Source organism: Odocoileus virginianus, chromosome 33 (genome assembly GCF_023699985.2).
Source record: "Odocoileus virginianus isolate 20LAN1187 ecotype Illinois chromosome 33, Ovbor_1.2, whole genome shotgun sequence".
In the NCBI taxonomy this organism is placed as follows: Eukaryota; Metazoa; Chordata; class Mammalia; order Artiodactyla; family Cervidae; genus Odocoileus; species Odocoileus virginianus.
Genome location: NC_069706.1, coordinates 28,104,271 through 28,125,539, shown reverse-complemented (window position 1 = coordinate 28,125,539; position 21,269 = coordinate 28,104,271). Strand labels below are relative to the sequence as shown.

The 21,269-nt window shown below is 43.3% G+C and overlaps 1 protein-coding gene across 2 annotated transcripts in view; it reads left to right on the top strand.

Annotated features, from left to right (window-relative positions):
- The window catches only part of GALNT17 (polypeptide N-acetylgalactosaminyltransferase 17), a 415,093-nt gene that overhangs the window by 225,880 nt on the left and 167,944 nt on the right, over positions 1-21,269 (top strand). For both annotated transcript variants that reach the window (XM_020869732.2, XM_020869739.2), the window contains one exon: positions 2,025-2,222. In XM_020869732.2, coding sequence (XP_020725391.2) covers positions 2,025-2,222 — 198 coding nt within the window. The remainder of the gene's footprint in view (positions 1-2,024; positions 2,223-21,269) is intronic.

Below are 21,269 nucleotides of genomic sequence, written 5' to 3'. Positions count from 1 at the left end.
TTAACCAGCCCCCACCCAGAGACTCTGCTGCTCACTCAAGTTTGGGAACCCTTGAGCAAGGATCCTTCTGAACACATGGAGCCTTCGCCTTGCCCTGTCTCACCTTTTCCTCCACATCATTCTCTCCTCCTTTCTTTCCTGTCCAGTCAGATAGCACCACCCATGGCCCCATCACTCAGTTCTTCTCTCTCCATCATGTTGTGTTAACTTATCCAATCCCCCTCCAGCTTTAGCTGGTTTTGCCTTCTATTTCACATGTCCACCTGTTCCTTTCTGTCTTGACCTCCACATTCATGGAGAGCATGTCATTGGAGTGACTTGAATATGGTGGAGAAGATGGTCTAAGAGTGGAAGGGATGAGTTATCTACTGGGAGAAATCAAGGCAGGCTTCTTGGGAGAGGTGGCACTTGATTGGAGAAGACTATGTGGGTGGCTAGACTTCCTGCCCAGGCACAAGGGCATTCCTGGAGGACAACAGCAAGAGTGAGGATTTGGAAGGGGCAGAGCCCTGAAGCACATCTAGAAATTGCGAGAAGTCAGTCCCATTTGGCATCAGCTTGTATGGTGTGTGCAAAAGTATCAGAGGCAGTAAATGGCTCTGGGTATATTTTATTGCCCGTTTTAAATAGAAAGATGAGATGTGCCAACAGGTAATTCAATAGCTGCAAATGAAAAGAGATGGGATGGAGGCCGAGCTTTCTCATTATTCTTCCAAATAATGCAGAGGAATGGGATTTTCACTTGACTCCCTTCCAAAGCCTGCACTCTGTTCTAAGCAGGGAGATTAATGCCCTGGTTTCTGAGAGCCATCTTTTCCTTCTCAAATGTGGGAAATGATCCCTTCCTACATCTGCCTCGGAGAACACACCCTGGCAAGGGTGTCTGGCCATCTGCTTTCTCCTGAGCTGGCAGGGCTGCGCCTTGAACCCTGAGCCAGGTCCCTGCCTCTCTCCTGCTGCAGCCCCGAGGAGGCAGGCTCGCTGAGAGGCAGGATTCTGCCCACTTTTGCATTCAATTAGTTCCTGCCTGCCATCCCTAACCCATCCAATTAGATGCCTTTTAGGAAATCAATTAAATAATCAATTAAAACAACTGAAATAGTCTCACGCACAAAGAAGCTAGTGAAATGCATATTGAAACCAGACAATCAAGGGCAGAAGTGACCTATTTGGGGAAAGACAATTCAGCTCTTGCAGAAAAAAGAAAACCGGAGGCATTGGCCAGTGCCAAAGGGGAAACTGAAAACTGTAGGAAACTGCAGGGCGGTGCAGATTCTCTCAGGAGGGCCTGGCCTTGACTTAGACTCTGTGGGTATAAAAGACAAGCCAGACTCTCTGGGGCAGAGGCCCTGGGGTTCTCAGTTCTCGCGTCTGGCCTTGCAAGCCAGCACAGGTGACAGTGTGGTGACCCCATGGGGCGTGGGCTTGAGCTGCAGGCCACGGGGCTCGTTTAAAGCCACCTGATCCGTCTAGAGCCGCCACTTGGGAGCCCGGCCTCCCTGTGAGTTCCAGCCTGCCCAAAGCCCAGCCTTCAGCTATGATGCTTCTATTCATTGTGGTCTTGAGGTCTGGGCCAGTGGGGGTACAGGTGAGCCGCAGGAGAGAGATTTTTTAAAAATTGTGTTTATTTTATGTTTTGGCTTAGTGGGTCTTTGTCGCCGCACTCGAGCTTTCTCTAATTGTGGCGAGCAGCAGCTACTCTTTGTTGGGTGCACGGGTTTCTCGTTGTGGTGGCTTCTCTGGTTGCAGGGCACAGGCTCTAGGGAGCCCGTGATACTAACTTGTGACCTGAGTTGATATTGCAGAGTCTACTAAAGGATGCTTCCCAGGAGTTGCAGCTCCCGGGCTCTGGAGCACTGGCTCAGTCATTGTGGTACCCCAGCCTAGTTGCCCCTCCGCATGTGGGATCTTCTTGGACCAGGGATGGAACCCGTGTCCCTTGTATTGCAGGGTGGATTCTTAACCGCTAGACTACCAGGGAAGCCCAAAAGAGAGGTTTTTATTTCTATTTCTCTGTGTTTCAGGGCCGAACCGGTCCTCTCGCGGATCCAGGAGAACCGGAAGCGTGTGATCCTTCCCTCCATCGACAACATCAAGCAGGACACCTTCGAGGTGCAGCGCTATGAGAATTCGGCCCACGGGTACAGCTGGGAGCTATGGTGCATGTACATCAGCCCCCCGAAAGACTGGTGGGATGCTGGAGACCCTTCCCTCCCCATCAGGTCTGTGCCAAGTGCGCATGCTCCAGAGGCCTTTGCGTCCCCAGATCCCAGGCGAGGGAGGGAGGGAGAGAGGCTGCGAGAGACCACCTGGGGATGGAGCTGCGGTGGGGAAAACAGTTGCTTGAGGATATGGGATGTTTTCCCACTCAAGTTTTCTTGTTCAGAAAGGATGCAGCATTTTGCTTCTTTTTCACTAAAAATTTTCTGCCTCAGCTTATCAAACAGCAGTCCTGAAGGATGGCAGTTGATAGGAACACTGACACTTTTTTATTCTTCCTCATATTCTGTTGAACTGTGTTCAGGAGCTTTTAAGCATGAAGTTGAAAAGGTGCTTTTCCTGGGACTTTTCTCTACTTGGATGCTTTACAATTGTTGTGATGTAGGAACATGTAGAAAAGGACATTTGTGTGGCACCCAGCCCCCCATGGGTAACCCAGGGCCTTTGGACAGTTTGGTAAGACTTTTGCCCCAGACCCCAACCAGCTTCCCTTGGAGGCAAGGAGATAGGTCCTTTGTGGTGGACCAGTTGGGGAGCTGAAATATAAGGGACGGTGAATGAAGTTGGTAGATTTTGATGCCATATTCATTTCCTGTGGCTGCTATAATAAATGAACACAAATTTACTGGCTTAAAGCTGTGGTCCCCAACCTTTTTGGCACCAAGGACCTGTTTTGTGGAAGACAGTTTTTCCACAGACTGGGAGTGGGGGAGATGGTTTCAGGATGATTGGAGCCCATTACATTTATTATGCACTTTGTCTCTGTTATTATTACATTGTGATATATAATGAAGTGGACTTCCCTCGTGGCTCAGATGGTAAAGAATCTGCCTGCAATGCAGGAGACCGAAGTTAGATAACTGGGTCAGGAAGATCCCCTGGAGAAAGGAATGGCTATCCACTCCAGTATTCTTGCCTAGAGAATTCCATGGACAAAGGAGCCTGGTGGGCTACAGCCTGGTGTCGCAAAGAGTCAGGCATGACTGAATGACTAATGCTTTCACTTTCATATAGTAAAAGTAATTATACACCATATACACTATTATTCACCATAATACAGGATCAGATCATTAGGTGTTAGGTTCTCATAAGGAAGCACACAACCTAGATCCTTCACTCGCCCAGTTCACAGTAGAGTTCAAACTCCCTTGAGACTCTAATGCCTCCTCTGATCTGATGGTAGGAAATGCGAGTGATGGGGAGCCGTTGTAAACACAGGGACGCTTCGCTCACTCGCCTGCCTGCAGCTTTCCTCCTGCTGTGTAGTTTGGTTCCTAACAGGCCATAGACTGGTTCATGGCCCAAGGGTTGGGGACCCCTGGCTTAAAGCACAGAAATTTATTTTCTTACATCCTAGAGGCACTGTAGTAATCTGCAGTGAGCCTTACAGAGCTAAATGCAAGGTGTCTGCAGGCGGTTTCTTCTGGAGACTGGAGGAGAGAATCCACTGCCTTGCCTTTTCCAGCCTTTTAGGCCGTTCTCATTCCTTGGCTCATGGCTACTGCATTACTTCCCCCCCTCCGCCGCCCCGCTTCCTTCATCACGTGGCCATCTTCTTCCCTTGACTTTCCTGACTTCCTCCCATAGGGGCCTTTGTGATGACAATTGGGATCCATGTGAATAACCCACAACAATCTCCCTCTTCTTCCTGTGCTTTTTCGTATCTGTGAAGCCTTTTTTCCATATAAGGTAACATTGGCAGGTTCCAGAGATGAGGATATGGGTATTTTTCAGGAGGAAAGGGGCAGGGGGTATTGTTCAGCCCACCACACATGCTTCGATTTTCAAAGAAGTGTTACCCGAGTTATGGTTCAGTATTTTCTGTGAGTTCTACATGAGAATCAAAACTGATTTAATATCTTCATGGTTCTATGTTCAAAGAGACGGAAGGGACCATCTTATTGATACTTTGCCCTTGTTTGGGGGCTGTGTTTGTTGGTATAAAGGGGCAACTGTGGAACAGGAGTGAGGACTTTCTACAAGGATCCATGAAGTTCTTTCTTAGTTTATAAAATTTTGATAAACCAGAGTAGGGTTTTGAAATGGACAGACCCCTGTTCAAACCGCTCAATCCTAAAGGAAATCAATCCTGAATATTCATTGGAAGGACTGATGAAGCTGAAGCTCTAATGCTTTGGCTACCTGATGCAAAGAGATGACTCATTGGAAAAGACCCTGATGCTGGGAAAGATTGAATGCAAAAGGAGAAGAGAGTGGCAGAGGATGAGATGGTTAGATATCACCACCAACTCAATGGATATGAATTTGAACAAACTCCGGGAGAGAGTGAAGGACAGGAAAGCCTGGCATGCCGCAGTCCGTGGGGTCACAAAGAATCAGACACGACTTAGTGACTGAACAACAACAACCCTTGTTCCATATTCTCTTATTTTCTAGCACAAATTGAAAGCTGACAGACTGCATTAGTGTAAAGCTACCGATGAGCTGATTTTATGCAACAGAGCAGGTAACCTTTGGGGCTAGTAACTTGCTCAGCTGGGGATGTCTCATAGCTCAGTTCCCATCCCAGCCTAGAGGTTCAGTGGCTTTGTGTACTGTGGCGGGGCTGCACTCTCAGATTTCTGCAAATAGTAATGTAGACTCATCACTAAGGTATTATCTGAAAACCAAAGCATAACCTTAAGAGATATTTGGTTGAGACATCCTTTCACATCGATCAGGATGGCTGCTATAGTTTTTAAAAAGGTAAATAACAAGGGTTGGCAAGAATGTGGAGAAGTTGGAATCCTTAAGTATTGCTGGTGGGGAGATAAAAAGGTGCAGCTGCAATGGAAAACAGTGTCATCGTCCTTAAAAATTAAAAATAGAGTTATCATATGGTCCAGCAGTTCTGCTTATGGGTATATACCCCAAAAGAGTTGAAAGCAGGGTCTGAAAGGAATATTTGCACACTCATGTTCATAGCAGTGTTATTCACAATCAACAAAAGATAGAAGTAACTAAATGTCCATCAACAGATAAATGGATAAACAAAATTGTAATGAAATATTATTCAACCTTAAGAAAAAGAAGGAGGACTTCCCTGGTAGTCCAGTGGATAGGGATCCGCCTGCCACTGCAGGGGACACGGGTTCAATCCCTGGTCTTGGATGATCCCACATGCTGCGGAATCAACTAAAGCCCATGCGCCACAACTACTGAACCTGCCCTCTAGAGCTGCAACTACTAAAGCCCATATGCCCTAGAGCCCTTGCCTCTCAATGAGAGAAATCACCAGAATGAGACGCTCACGCACCACAACTAGAGTGTAACCCCCACTCACCACAACTAGAGAAAGCCCGCGTGAGGCAGGGAAGACGCAGTGCACCAATAAATTAATTAATTAATTAATTAAAAAAAAAAGACAGACAGAAATTTTGACACATGCTACAACATGGATGACCCTTGGGCACTATATGCTTAGTGAAATAAACCAGTCATGGAAAGACAGATACTATATGAGTTCACTCTTATGAAGTACCTAGAATAACCAAATTCAGAGAGACAGGGGGTCGAGTGGTGGTTTCCAGGGGGTGGGGAGAATGGGAAAATGGGTACTTGTGATTTAGTGGGTGTAGGGTTTCAGTTTTGCAAGATGAAATGAGTTCTGGAATCTGGTTGCACAGTCTGCAAATGTATTTAATGCTGCTGAACTGTACACATAAAAATAATTAAAAACAGTACATTTTATGTTATATGTATTGTAGCAGGATTAAAAAAAAAATGGGGCATGCCTAAAGACCCCAAGGCCTTCAGATCTTGAAGGGACAGGGTTCAGGCAATGGATGCAAAGTCAGTTTCATATTTCTGGCCACGCACAGCTTCCTCCCTGGCGCACAGGGAGGCTGACCTCCAGCCGTGACAGATAAGGGAATGAAAGTGTGACAGTGGAAAAGAAATGGATACAGTGCACTGCTTTGGGCTTCTCAAGTGGCTCGGTGGTAAAGAATCTGCCTGCCAGTGCAGGAGATGCAGGAGACTCCACGTTGATCCCTGGGTTGAGAAGATCACCTTGAGGAAGAAACGGCAACCCATTCCCATATTTTTTGCCAGGAAAATTCCATGAACAGAGGAGCCTGGTGAGCTACAGTCGATGGGGTCACAAAAGAGTCGGACATGACTGAGCTGCTGAGTCCACACACACACACACACACAAAGTGCTTTGTAATGCCCAGAACACACAACTATCCCTACATATGTGAGGCACTAGGCAAAAATTGATCTTGTATTTTATGTAACATTAAGATGGTTAATATGCATTTTAAAAAGACTCAAAAAATGGAGTCATGATTATGAGTCATTAACATGACATGCATCTCTGATGTACACAATAGAATCAAATATTAATGATCTCCTTTTAATGTATCATAACTTAAGAAATGCTTAATTTGTTAATAGTTGATGGAGATATTTAATTGAAGGAAGGACTTTTTATGGTCCTTCTGATGTTATTAAGCAGATAGAATACTCTTTCTTAAATGTCAGGAAGTGGTGGTTTCCCCTTCTCCTTGTGATCTCAGTGTTTTAATAGTAATGATTTTAATCTGGTAAAGGTAAAGGATGGGGTGAGGAGAACATTTTCACCATCCATATGGCATTAGATTGGATGAATCTTTAGCTACTGAGTGTTCCCAGTAGGCAATACAAATAAAGGAGATGCTGCATTCAGGGGATGTATAGTCTTTCTGTTTTACTCTTTTTCTTCCTCTTTCTTCCTATGTATCTTTTTTCCTTCCTGTTTGGTAATCAGGGCCAAAAAACAAAACACACAAAAAAATACTGCTAGATATTCAGCCTGTTTCTCCCAGTGGAAGATCCTTTCTTTATCATTCTTAATTCGTTACTAGTCTACATGCTTTATGAAGCCAGGCCTGTAACTTTTCTGTTGTGATTCTGGAGAATAATAAGTACTTAACAGGGATACTGAAACTATTTAGTGAATGAACAAATGGATGAGTGATGGATCAACATCTTTTCTGGCTTCCGTATCTGGTTTCCAGGATTCACATATCTTTGTCCTAAATGGGAGGAGAGGGGCTACTTCCACACACAGGGTCCCCATCTGCCCCACCAGCCTCCTTTCCCTTGCTTAGCATGAGTCAGGCACCAATGAGGGTGTTTCTCCACTGCCAGGATCTCTGACCACCAGGCTTGGGATTAGATGGCAGGATACCACCCTCTCTCCTTGGAGAGGGGGATTCAGGGTACAGCTCACTCCAGAGAATCTCTCCAGACACGTTCCTCTCCCGGACTTCACTTACTCACTCTCATTTGTCAGCTAGCTGGTTTTTGATTATCTGCTTTGGACCTCTTTTTGCGTGATTTCTTGGAATACAGAGTCTATCGCCCGGACATCCTCAGACCCAGTACGGACATGGCGGTGGTTTTGTCGCTGTTGTATCTGACTCTTTCAACCCCATGGACTGTAGCCTGCCAGGGTCTGTCCATGGGATTTTCTAGGCAAGAATATCAGAGTGGGTTGCCATTTCCTTCTCCAGAGGATCTTCCCAACCCAGGGATCGAACCCAGGTCTCCTGCATTGCAGGGCAGACTCCTACACTGCAGGTTGATTCTTTACCAACTGAGCTACGAGGGAAATACAATATGGGCATAATAGGTCCCATTTTAACACAGTACATACAGCTGAGGGCACGAAGCAAGGAGAGAAGGAGGGTCTGAGGACATAGAAAGGAGGGATGGCGCTGATTGGGAAAGAAGGACCCTGAAGAGGGAGTAGGGGAGTCAAGGACATGAAGAGTGGTTTGGTCTTGAAGAGCCGGAAGAGAGAGCTTATGCTGGGGGACCCACATTTTCCTTATGAATTGAGATGAAATCACTGCTGAGAGTAAAAGGTAGATCTTGAATTAGGGGCTACAGAAAAGAATGACAAGTCTCTGAGGTGGGTGAGCCTAGAGCCTGTTATACAGAGTGAATTAGTCAAAAAGAGAAAAACAAATATCATATATTAACGTGTATATATGGAGTCAGGAAAAAATGGCACTGATGAAACTATTTGTAGAGCAGGAATTGAGACACAGACATAGAGAACAGGCTTGTGGACCTAGAAGGGGAAGAAAGAAAGGGCTTGTGGACATACTGGGGGAAGGAAAGGGTGGGATGATTTGAGAGAATAGCATTGAAACATACACACTACCATGTGTAACTGTTTAGCTCAGGGAGCCCAACTCACTGCTCTGTGATGACCTGGAGGGGTGGGATGGGGACCGTCGGTGGGAGGGAGGCTCACGAGGGAGAGGATATATGTATATTCATGGCTGATCCACATAGTTGTATGGCAGAAACCAGCGCAACATTGTAAAGCAACTATCCTATTAAAAATATGTTAAAAAATAAAGATCTGGAATAATTGCCAAGAGGAATGGGAATGGGTGAGTTGACCAGGAACCCCACAACTAACTGATGACTGCTTGGGGGCCCAGAAATGTAAAATCAATAGATATTCCCTGACGGTTTCTTGACAAAAAACTACTATGAACTCCGTGGTGCTTTAATGCCAAGTTAAATTGTATTATTCATAGCATTATGTCCATAGATGTGAAAAATAGTAGCAACGATAAGGAAGAGGGATATAATATCTTTAGCCTGAAGGCACCATGAATTCCTGGGCACCTGCCTTAGCTCAGCAGCCTTCAGAGGTCTGTGGCTCACGACTTGGGGACCGCTGATCTTCACAGTTCTTTCCAGCTGTATAATCTCATGACTTTGACCATGGGAGGGAAGGGTGTGTGGAGCTGTCAGAGGTGGGATGTTTTACAGCACGTTGCTTTCAGGGCACTGGCTGAAGCTGAGTCATCAGGCATATTCTGGGATGTACCAGTGGTGCTTGCCTGCTCTGTGTTAGGTGACCCTGTAATTAGTGACACTACTCATTAATAACTAATTCAAGCTGGTGATTAACAATTAGCAATCCTTAATCCAACATATAATTTGATCATAAATTACAAGCTACAGGAACCATTAGAGCCTGTTAGACTCTGAGAGTTGAAAGGGCTGTCCTGGAAATGTATAGCTGCTGGAATCTCAAATTCTGTGTGCAAATGTATACAAAAGGAGAAGGCAATTTTTTTCCTGTAGAGGAAGAATGACTAGCTTACAGAGAGGAAATCTTTAAGTGAAGAATCAGCTTTTCTTAGACTTGGAAATAACGCTGTCATTACTGATAGCGCAGTTGGTAAAGAATCCACTTGCAATGCAGGAGACCCCAGTTCGATACCTTGGTCGGGAAGATCTGCTGGTGAAGGGATAGGCTACCCACTCCAGTATTCTTGGGCTTTCCTTGTGGCTCAGCTGGTAAAGAATCCTCCTGCAATGTGGGAGACCTGGGTTTGATCCCTGGGTTGGGAAGATTCCCTGGAGAAGGGAAGGGCTACCCACTCCAGTATCCTGGCCTGGAGAATTCCATGGACTATGGGGTTGCAAAGAGTCGGACACCACTGAGTGACTTTCACTTTCACTTTCCTATGCATCAGCAAATGCATTTTAGGAACCAACTGTGTTCAGCCTTGTGGTAGAAACTTCCAGGGGTGGGGCTTCATAATGATAAATTGCACAATCCTCTTAGGGGAGTTCCTGGACTAGAGACACGGGGCTCAAGTGTGCATAATCACACATTAGTGCAGGTAAATGTGGATTTGTCGAAGGGGGAAAGCTTTGTGAGTGCAATGGTTTTGGGTGTCTGTATGTGTGTTCATTTGCTTAGTCATGTCTGACTCTTTGCGACCCCATGGACTGTAGCCTGCCAGGCTCTTCTGACCATGGAATTTTCCAGGCAAGAACCTTCTTCAGAGAATCTTCTCAACCCAGGTATCCAACCCATGTCTCTTGTGCCTCCTGCATTGGCAGGTGGATTTTTTACCACTGAGCAACCTGGAGTGGTTAGGAAAGCTTATAAAAACCATCAATAATGCTGGAATTTTCTATGTGCCAGGCATTTTTCTTTTGTTTTACACCATACAAATCCATGTACACTTCCTACTAGCCTCACGAGATAAGTATTCTTACCATTCTCATTTCATAGGTATGGCTACTGAGATGCAGGGGCAGCACTTTGTTCAAGATTGTACATCTAGTGACAGATGAAGCTAGGATTTGGATATTATGGGTTTAGAGTCTATGCCCTTCCACACTGTGCTCTTTCTTTTGGAAAGAGGGTGACTTGTTGAGTCTTGCAAGCTGCAGGGGATTTTCCCTGGCAAAGTATATGGGAGATGATGCAATTAGAGGTATGGTAGTGAAAATGAGTGTGTTTTAAGTGTCCATGACCACCCTTGGGTTGGACAATCCACTAGGATTCATACCACTCAGAAAAGCAATCATGCTCATGGTTATGGATTATTTCAGTGAAAGAATACATATTAGAATCAGCCAAGCAAAAAGAGGCATATGGCTGAGCCCAGGAGAAACCAAGCGTGAGCTTCTGGTTGTCCTCTCCCTGTAGAGTTTCAGAGATAGTGCTTTAGTCTCCCAGAGGTGACATGTAACAACACATAAGGTGTTTGCCAACCGGGGAAGCTCACTGGAGCCTTGGTATTCCTGGTTTTTACTGGGAGTCAGTCCTGTAGGCATGGAGCACCCATGTGATTGAACTTGGCTACTCAGTCTCCACTCCTCCCCACCTCCCTTGCAGAAGTTGAGCTAATTACAGCATGACCCAGGGCCTCAAAGATACCCTTATTGGACAGGCTATTCCAAGGGTTTAGTGGTTATCTTCCAGGAGCCTGGCAAGGGTCAGTTCTTTCTTTGGGATGTGCAGGGTTTGGGCAACTCAAGTCCACTGAGTCCCTCTGCTGATAGCACAGCAAAGATGTTGTGGATGTTTAGGGTCGGGTGTGGAGACAAAGGTAGAGAATGTGCATTTAAAAAATGAAGGGGAAAATAAAGTAGAGGGAAGATGGAAGACTGAGTAACTTGAAACACGAGATCCACTTTATGGAGAGCCAAAAAGAGGAGTCCGGGCTCCTTTCTCTGATCCAATGAGCCAAAATGAAAATGAATAAAAAGCTAATTGGAAGAGATAAAAAGTATATTAGTGGTTGCCTAGGGGTGGGAGATGAGTGGTGAGAGAAATGACTGTTAATGAGAACAAACAGGGTTTGGGGGGCATGATGAAAATGTTCTAAAATTGATTTTGGTGCTGATTGCACAACTCTGTGAACATACTGGAATCTGTTGAATTGTAGGCCTTATATAAATGGATTCTATGGAACATGAATTCTATACCTTAGGACCTGGTGGCCATCGACAGATAGCAGATGGCCAATCTTGCAACAAGATGAAGATAGTCAGATGTTAATTCTTGGCTCAGAGTCTTGTGTGGTGTCCCCTTTGGGGGGCAGGGGAAGTGGCAGGACAGGACAACACAGAGAACACAAAGAGATAATGGGATCCAATTCCAGAGCAGCAGAGGTTGTCATGGTTGACTTGCAAGTGGGGATTCAGAAGCCATGGCACATCCTGGGCAGAAGTTGAGTATCTCACAGAGACAGACCCACCATTACCAGTGACCTCCCTGGATGGTATATATGATGCTGGCAAAGTGCAGTGCATTGTGGGTAAAGGACTGGGTCTGAAGACCACAGTGGTCAGGACTTTGATTTGAGTCTAGGAAAGGAGAGTCAGGAAAGGAGTCTAGCACAGGGGCCAAGGGAAGCCTGTCACAATTCAGGAAGAGAAGAATCACGGTAGAAAAGCTAGCCATCCTTCACCTTCTTTTCCTCCCCTCGACACTTTTCCAATATTAGGAATGACTTGCTTGATTTTGCCACCAACAGGGTCTGTGTCATTAGGTCACTCACCATCCGCATAAGTGAGCTTTTAATTTTCTTATCCGTAAAACCTACCCAGCATTTGAAGGTATATTGTTCCTATAGTGGAAAATTTTCATAACAAAGCTCTTGGTTCCTTAGATGAAAAGCTCTAATTATAAGCTCTCTTGAGTTTATGGTGTGAGGTGTTGTAGATAATTAAATGTTTCGGTTAATAGAGTTCTACAGCAGAAGCAAGACATGGGAAAATTTACAGCTGAAAATCCTCTACGGAATTCTACGTGCTTTCTTCAGGGGACAGTCCTAGAGGAGCCCTGTTGATAGAAGGTGATGATTCGGTCAATACTGGTCAACTGTGCGCTTTCAGGCTCCTCTAGTTTCTGATGTACAGTAAAGTGAATCAGTTATACATATACATACATCCACTCTTCTGTAGATTCCTTTCAGAGTATTGAGTCGAGTTCCCTGTGCTATACAGTAGGTCCTTATTAGTTATCCTTTTTTTGTATATAGTAGTGTTTATATATATAGTTGTGGGTGTCAGGGTCTGGTATGGAGACAAAGGGAAAGTAACCCCAACACCCCCCACCATATCCCCCCTTTGATCCCTTTGGTAACCATAAGTTTATTTTCTACATCTGTGACTCCGTTTCTGTTTAAATAAGTTCATTTCTACCATTTTGTTAGATTCCACATGTAAGCAATATTATATACCTGTCTTTGATTTAATTCACTTAATATGATGATCTCTACATCCATCCATATTGCTGTAAATGACATTTTTTTATTAGTTGTACATTGTATATATGTATCACATTTTCTTTATCCATTCGTCTGTCAATGGACATTTAGATTGCTTCTGTGTACTAGCTATTGTAAATAGTGCTGTACTGAACATTGGGGTGTGCACCTTTTCAAATTATGTTTTCCTCCAGACATATGCCCAGGAGTGGGATTGCTGGATCGTGTGGTAGCTCTATTTTTAGTTTTATAAGGAACCTCCATACTGTTCTCCATAGTGGCTGCACCAATTTACATTCCCACCAACAGTGTAAGACGGTTCCCTTGTAAGGAGAGGCATTTTTAATGCCATGGGGATTTGCACAGTAACATAAAGGACCCACATTTGCCAAGTCAGTCTCTTGAGGGAGGCTGTTCATTATAGAATGAACTATGCTTTTACGATGGTGAGCACACTGCTTTTGGGAAATGAATGGTATTTCTTGACATCACCTCTGTACCTTCAATGCCATCTGAGTGGATCAGCTTTTCTTTTTGCATGACACCCTGATATCGCTGCTAGACACTTTTCCTTTGGAAGCAAAATTCCTAGGCAGTGCCCTGGAGCGAGCGGGGAGCTTGCAGGGTAACTGTTCTCGGCGTTGACAAGCATCATCTTGCCTCCATCAACCAAAGTGGGTTGTGACAGCTCACAGCCGCCACAAAGGTGAATCTGAAGAGTTGGGAAGGTTTTCTTCTTCACCCACAGAGAGGTTCAGTGTGGTGGGCTGCCAAGAGCAGGTGAGTTTCACTTTGAAAAGTGAAAGTGTTTGCCGCTCAGTCATGTCCAACTCTTTGCGACCCCATGGACTGTAGCCCTCCAAGCTCCTTCATTTGTGGGAGTTTCCAGGCAAGAATACTGGAGTGTGTTGCCATTCCCTTCTCCAGGGGATCTTTCTGACCCAGGGATTAAACCCAGGTCTCCCATATTGCAGGCAGACTCTTTACCATCTGAGCCACCAGGGAAGCCCCTACAGATTTTTTTAAATGGAAGACACTTTATCTCTGAGTTAAATGCCTTGTTCCTGAGTTATTCCTGGACATGAATAGGGGAGCAGCAGAACTATTAATTTTAGCAAATTGATCTGGTAGGGAAATAACAGTAGGACTCAGGTTCCTTTTTGGTCGGAGCTGGATGGGTGTGATTTCAGGTATGTCGGGAGAAGTGGGCTCCAGCCTTTAATTCTAATAGCTTTAATCGCTCCTTTTTGATGATTCCAGACTGCATTGTCCTCTGGGTTCTTTTTCTTTGGTTTTATTTATTTATTTGTTTGTTTTGGCTGCTCTGGGTCTTCGTTGCAGTGCTTGGGCTTCTCGTTGCGGTGGCTTCTTTTGTTCCGGAGCAGAGCTTTAGAGCGTGTAGCCTTCAGTAGTGGCGATTCAAGGGCTTAGCTGCCCTGCAGCTTGTGGGATCTGCCCAGACCAGGAACTGAACCTGTGTCCCCTGCATTTTGAGGCAGATTCTTAACCACTGGACCACCAAGGAAGTCCTGCTGGGCTATTTTAAATTCCTTCTTTCCCCTGCCCTTTCTTCTCATTCCTTTTTTCCACTCCACCCTCAAAGCCCAAAAAGTAACTGGACAAGACTCTCAGATTGAGTTCAGAGCACTCGGGGAGGGTTTCTGTCTTCTAAGACAGGTTAGTCCCAATCAGGCCTCACCAGTTGGCACAGCCTTTATGTTCAAGGCTCCACTTGGAGCCTGGCCCTCATCCATTTTCACCCCTCTATTATGGAAATTCAGGAACACAGGACTCATTTCTCTTAGATGGGAGAGAAAGCAGATAGCATTTTCTTTCCAAGCTCGGAAAGTTCATCATAAGCACTGAAGGCAGAGCCTGTAGTGACTTTTTCCACCAAATAATGAACTGTCAGCAGCCCTGCGTACACAAATGACCATTTGCTATTACCTTCCTGAACACGGAGACATTCTTCATCCTGGGGACCCAGCACCATTTGGAAAGCTGCAGGAGTTTTTACCCAGACTTTTTCAAGGTAGGGAGATTCAGGCTGACACTTTTGCAATCTCTCTCTGGAGTTTTAGGTCACAGTCTTCACTCTTTTTGCTGCCAATGTGGCTCTAAAAATAGCTTCTGCAACCAAGCACACGAGAAGTCAGGGGCAATGAATTTCATTTTCTCCGAGAACTCGGGGCTCCTGTGTCTTCAACCAGCCTGGTGGCATATCCTCATAGCAGCAGAGAGGCTGTGCCCAGCTTGCCTTGCCGTGTTGAACAATGTAACTACCAGTTCTGCACGATGAAGCCCCTTCAAAGTCTTTTGAGAACAGGTGGTGTGGGAGGCCCAGGAAAGCTCACCTGCCCAGGGGGCCCTTGATAGACTTGGTAGGATGCTCAGGTCGGCATTTTGGAGTCTGACTTCTGTGCATGAAGTTCAGTGGACCCCAGGTTCCTAAGAAGTTTAACTTAAAGGATAAAGGAGAGAGACGTTCCTCGAGTGTCTTTTATTAACACTGAATTTCCAACTGCGGTATACATGGTAGCTGCGGACATTTTCCTAAACAGAGCTGGCTGGGGGGGTGAGCCATTCCCATGCTCCAGCCATACCTGAAGTTTCAGGTGGAGGGAAGGGTTCTGAGAATGACTCTCAGCAGGTGGCAGCTTTTCACTTTAGAGGTCACCCCCATCTCCAATCCTAATTCAGTTTATCCTAATTCAGTAGCTTGGTGTCTATTTATTTATTCATTGATTCATTCATCATTCATGTAATCATTTATTTTGCTGTTGCTCGATAAAGGTTTCTAGGAAGTTGCTTTCGTCTGTACTGAAAAACAAGCTGATAGTAACTCTTAATCCAGACATTACAGTTCCTTCTCTACACACAGCCCCATCCCACCCGCTGCAGGGCATCCCAGCAGTGATGTAAGCGATGAGGAAGTAAATGGAAGTGAAAAGGCCATGAGGCCGAAGAAAGGTGGTGAACGTGAACTTTCTCTCTCCATCTCTGGTATCCTCTCCTCAATTAAATGCTCTGATATGGAGATGAAAGATAAATTATCACTTCTGCCATTACGTTGTTACAGACTTTCTATAGTTTTAAATCTATGTCTTGGACAGGGAAGAGCAGACTACTGAATCATTCATTCACTCTCCAGCAAATACTGATTAAGCCCTTACTACACGCCAGGCAGTCAGTCCCCACTTGTCCTCCAAAACTTCACAGCAGTAAGGACCCATGTCTTAGATCAGCCCTGCCCTCCAACCCCCAGCTTGTTCTCTCTCTGGCTCCTCTGAGATCCCTGCCATACCTTCTGGTCTGCACACCCAGCCCTGCTCTAGGTCCTGGGCAAGGACGTCTGACATGGGGGTCAAAGTGCAATTCCAGTGACTGCGCTGTGAGCTGAGAAGCTAGGTTCCCATCTTGAACTGTGAGCCGCTGAGCATCCTAGCCAGATCTCCTTCCTTCCACTTGCCACCACTACTCCCAATCTACGCCCTTCTATGAGGCTCTGGGCTGGTGTCCCCATGCTGACACGCTCCGGTCCACCAGGTGCCCTGTTCATAGACTCCTGACTTCCTGAGAGCTGGGGCCTTTCTGACTCTGGCCAGTCGGTCACTTGGGATACCAGCTGTGCAGTGAGCCCTAGGCTTCTGGAAGTGTCTGCAGTGCCTGCCTGCCTGCCTGCCTGCCCTGGAGTCACACCTCTGAATCCTGCTTTCTATTGCCCTGGGGTGCCCCCTGCCCCAGTCTCGAGATGGCCCTTTGGATTCATAGGGTCCCAATGGATTGCTGCGCTCTGGTTGTAAATTGCTGGAACCCTCAAATGCAGTGATTTTGCCTGAAAGGCTGCACTTTTTCAGACCACCTCTGTGCCTCTGTGGCTGATACATAACATTCCTTGACTCCAGATGGCTGCCTTGACTTTTCCAACCCCCGTCTAGGTGTATCCCCTTGAATATACATGCTTGTAAGTTGTGAAAGAGGGTGGTCTCATTGACTGTGAATTTTTATGTGACCAGGACATTTGTATTCTCCTCTCCCAAAACCCTTTAGTAGTTTCTTAAAAATAACTATGCATAGAAGAGAAAAAAAGCCTTAAATCTTGTTATCTCTGAAAAACTGGAATATTGGCTTGAAGAAACTCAAAATTGCAGAGACTTCAAATCCTAAAGAATATGAGGAAGGAGGAGCTGAGGCTGACAGCCATGAAATTAGAGCTCTATAATTTGTCTATAGGCTTTCAGGAGTGGAAGAAATAAGAATAGTTTTCTGCCCTGCTTCTAATCCAGATGTTGTCTTCCAGCCCAACAGAGAAGAACAAGGGCAGTGACGAGGAGACTAGAGAATTTTAAAATCACATTGTAAAAATACCTTTTTTTATTAAGTATTCATGGTAAAATGCATTATGTATGCATTAAAAGTTTAATATTCATTAAAAAAATTTAAAAATAAAAAGGAAGATTAGATAATCACTCATAATCACACCACCCAGTGATAACCACTATTAATATTTCATTAGTTTCTTACATGTTTTACATTATTTTGTAGTTTTATAAAGATTGTAGATGGATGTGTTTAAAAAGTCAAACATATCTTCTACAAGGCTCTGCTCATTCTTTAGAGGCATCACTCTCCACTCTTGTAAATGATCCTTTTGTTTACTTCTCTGTCACCATACTTACAGTTCTACTTCTTGTTTTTTGAGGTCTAAGTGTGATTTCTTAACTGCCTACTATGAGAGATGATGTAGTAACTCTTTGTCATTCACCCACACCCATTTGCATTTACACATCCTTCTCATTCTTTCCCCCATCCTCCATTATAATTATATTGTAATTTTGTTCAGGTCATTTATATTTTTTTAAAGACCCTATTTTCTTATTTTTATTTTTTTGGACATGCCCTGTGGCATGCGGGATCTTAGTTCCCCAGCCAGGAATGGAACCACATCCCCTGCAGTGGCATTGTGGAGTCTTAACCACTGGACCACCGGAGAAGTTCCTAGATCATTTTGAATATTTGCATTATTATAATTACCTGCAGCTCATTCAAGTGGTATACTTTGGTTATTTACCTTTTCCTGCACAGCTTTTTGTTTTCTGTGTTGTACCTAATTATTGCCTTTTTCTTGTTTGCTTACTTTGTTCTCTGTATACTTTTCACTAGCTCCGTCCCAAACCCTCTGCCTCTTGTCTGAGTTCTCACTCAATCCTCTCAGTCACCTTAGATATTCCTTCCAGTTCATCTTTTTAAAAGAAAACTTTCCGGAGTGCTCTGACCCTTTCTCTCAGAACTGGCTGCCCACTGGAACACAGGTTCTTAGGCTCCCTTCACTTCTCACCTATATTGTATCCCCTATGTTCTGATCTCAGGTCTTTTCTCTTCTTTTTTTTTTTTCTTGGCTTATTCCCTCATTTTAGTGATGCATGTCTTCAAGCAAATCTTTTAGTCTTTGTGTATCTAAAAATACCTGGATTCCCCCTTTCCAGTTGAAAAGATTTTCCCTCCTATGTTCCATTTTCTCCAAACTTCCAGAGTGGCTATTTGGAAGTCCAGGGTCATTCTGACTGCTGGTTCTTTAAAGGTGGTTTATCCTTTATCTCTTTAGAAATCCTTTTATCCAGGTATTCTGAAATTTCAAGATGCTGTGCTTTGGGAGAGATTTACTTTTTATCCATGATACTGAACCTTCAGTAGAACCTTCCAGTGGAAACTCACGTTCATGGTTGATATTCTTGTTGTGTGCGTGCATGCGTTCTCCATTTTTTGCAACTCTTTTTATTAATATTTGGGTTTTGAATCTCTTGAACTGGTCCTCTGATTTTCTTATCTTTTACTTTCTTATATTTCATTTTTTGTGTTTTGACTATACTTTCTCGGAAATTTCCTTAACGTTCTTTTCCTGTTTTTGCATTTCAGTTTTCAAGAGTTTGTATTGATTCTCTAACTGATCTTTTGTTATAACACCCGGTTCTTGTTTTTATAACTACAATATATTATCTGAGGATATTAATGCTACATTTTAAAAATAAAAGCATGCATATCTTTAATATTTAAAATATTAAATCAAAGAATCCAAATCCCAAAGAGAATACATAGTTTCATTCTTTTATATAAATTTCAAAATCAAGCACAGCTAAGCTACAGTGTTGTTACTCAGGATATGAGCAGGCAAGAAGGTCATGACTGAGAGAGTACACAGAGAGATTCAGGGACATTCTATTTCTTGACTTGATAATGCTTAAATGGATGTATTCTATTTGTGAAAACTGATAGAAGCCAAACACTTTTCTGTCGGTCTGTTCTACTTCAATAAAAAAACCTTTATTAGAAATAATTCTGAAGTCTTTGTAATTCTAATAATTTTTGCTCCTTTTCTTGTTTTTATTTTTCAAGGTAGAGCATTACATTGTGAACAAATAAAACATAATGTTGCCTGTTTCTCTCCTTTCACTATATTTAACTTTTTTATTGCCTCCACTGAAATCTATTGAACAATACTAAATATGAATGGTGACAGCAGATCTTTATTTCATTTCTGACTTAATAAAATCCTGTGAGTGTTTCACCATTATGCCTAAGATTGGATATTTGTCTTAGAGAGATAGCCAGTTAGGGAAATTTTCTTTCTAATTTAGCAGGAGTTTTTCTTGAGAATACATATTGAATGCTTTCACATGGCTTTGTTTTTGCATTTATATGTTTTTTTTCTTGGTTTATTAATATTTTCAATTACATTAATAAATTATCTAAGACAGGGCCATTTAGTATCCCTGAAATAAACTCTACTTGGTCCTAGTATGTTAGTTGTTAGATTTTGGTTAAAAATTTCAACACTCAATTAGTGAAAGTTTTATGTAGCCTTCTCTTTTGAGTGTTCTTTTTTTTTAAATAACAGCATTGTTGAGATTTAATTCATGTCATCCGTTATATCTATTTAAAATGTACAACCAAATGGTTTTTAGTATATTCACCAAGTTGGGCTTCCCTGATAGCTCAGCTGGTAAAGAATCCGCCTGCAATGCAGGAGACTCCAGTTCAATTCCTGGGTTGGGAAGATCCCCTGGAGAAGGGATAGGCTACCCACTCCAGTATTCTTGGGCTTCCCTTGGTGGCTCAGCTGGTAAAGAATCTGCCTGCAATGCAGGAGACCTGGGTTTTATCCCTGGGTTGGGAAGATCCCTCGGAGAAGGGAAAGGATACCCACTCCAGTATTCTGGCCTGGAGAATTCTATGGACTGTATAATCCATGGGGTTGCAGAGTCAGACACAACTGGGTGACTTTCACTTTTTACCAAGTTGAGTGATCATCACCATGATTTTAGTACATATTCATCACCTTAAATCTGTTACTCATATCCCTTGACCCCCACAGTCCTTAATCTACTAATCTTCTGTCTCTGTGGATTTGCCTATTCTGTACATTTCATATAAATAGAGAAAGTGGTATTTTGATGACTGGATTCTTTCACTTAGCATAATGTTTCCAAGGTTTGTGTGATGGACTTACTGCTTTTATATCATGAGCATTATACCTGCTTAGAGATAATTACAAACTTTTGCATTTTCTTTTATGTTCTGGGCTACTTCAGATTCCATGGTATTTTTTATTCCTCAAAAAATTGACAGAATGTCCTTGTAGTACAATCTGGGTCTAGTGCCTTTTTGGATGGTAATTCTTGATGACTTTTCCAGGCTTTTCAATGAGTAGTCTGTGCCAGCATGTGCTTCCTCTCAGAAAGCTTTCCGTAGTGACATTCTGCCATTCATTTGTCATTAAAACATTTAAAAGCTTTTTTACAATTGTAGTCAAAGCCCTTTTCTCAGTCCTCATGGCATTTATATGGTTTTTATTTCCCCTTTTAAAATTAGATTTAATTTTAAAATCTATTTCATTGGCCTTTTCAAAGAATCAACTCCTTATTTATCTGTTTTTTTTTCTTCCCTGTATATGAATTCTACAGTTTGTTTTGTCTCTTCCTCTGTTACCCTTGCTTTCTTGCTTTTTATGCTTCTTAGTTGAAAAAAAAAAAATCAGTTCATTTGTTTTCCTTTTGTCTTGCTTAATAGCAGAAGCATTTACTGTAATGTGTTATGTGTTTTTCTCTTGAGCACAAATCTTCCCACACCTCATAAGTTTTTGTATTTGAGTTAGAATTGTCACTATTTCATAAATAGTGTAAAATTTCAATTTTTATTGCCTCTTCAATCTAAAAATTATTTAGAAGTATTTTTTATAACCCAACATTTAAATGTTAGTTTTTTAAAATGTTAAGCTTCTATTCTTCACTGCTTGCTTTAACTGCATTATGATGATTTTCTAAATTTTAACTATTTCATTATTATTAAGATTTTGGATCAACGTTTAAAATGATTATTGGAAAAGAAGTTGTATTTTCATTGTGTTGTCCACTGGGGGGAAAAATGTCATTTTTCACTCATTGGTTTTTGCTTCTGGTTTGTCCCTGAGGAGCAATACAAGCTGGGCTGAGCTGGAATGGTCTTCTGTCCATTTTCAGTATCTTA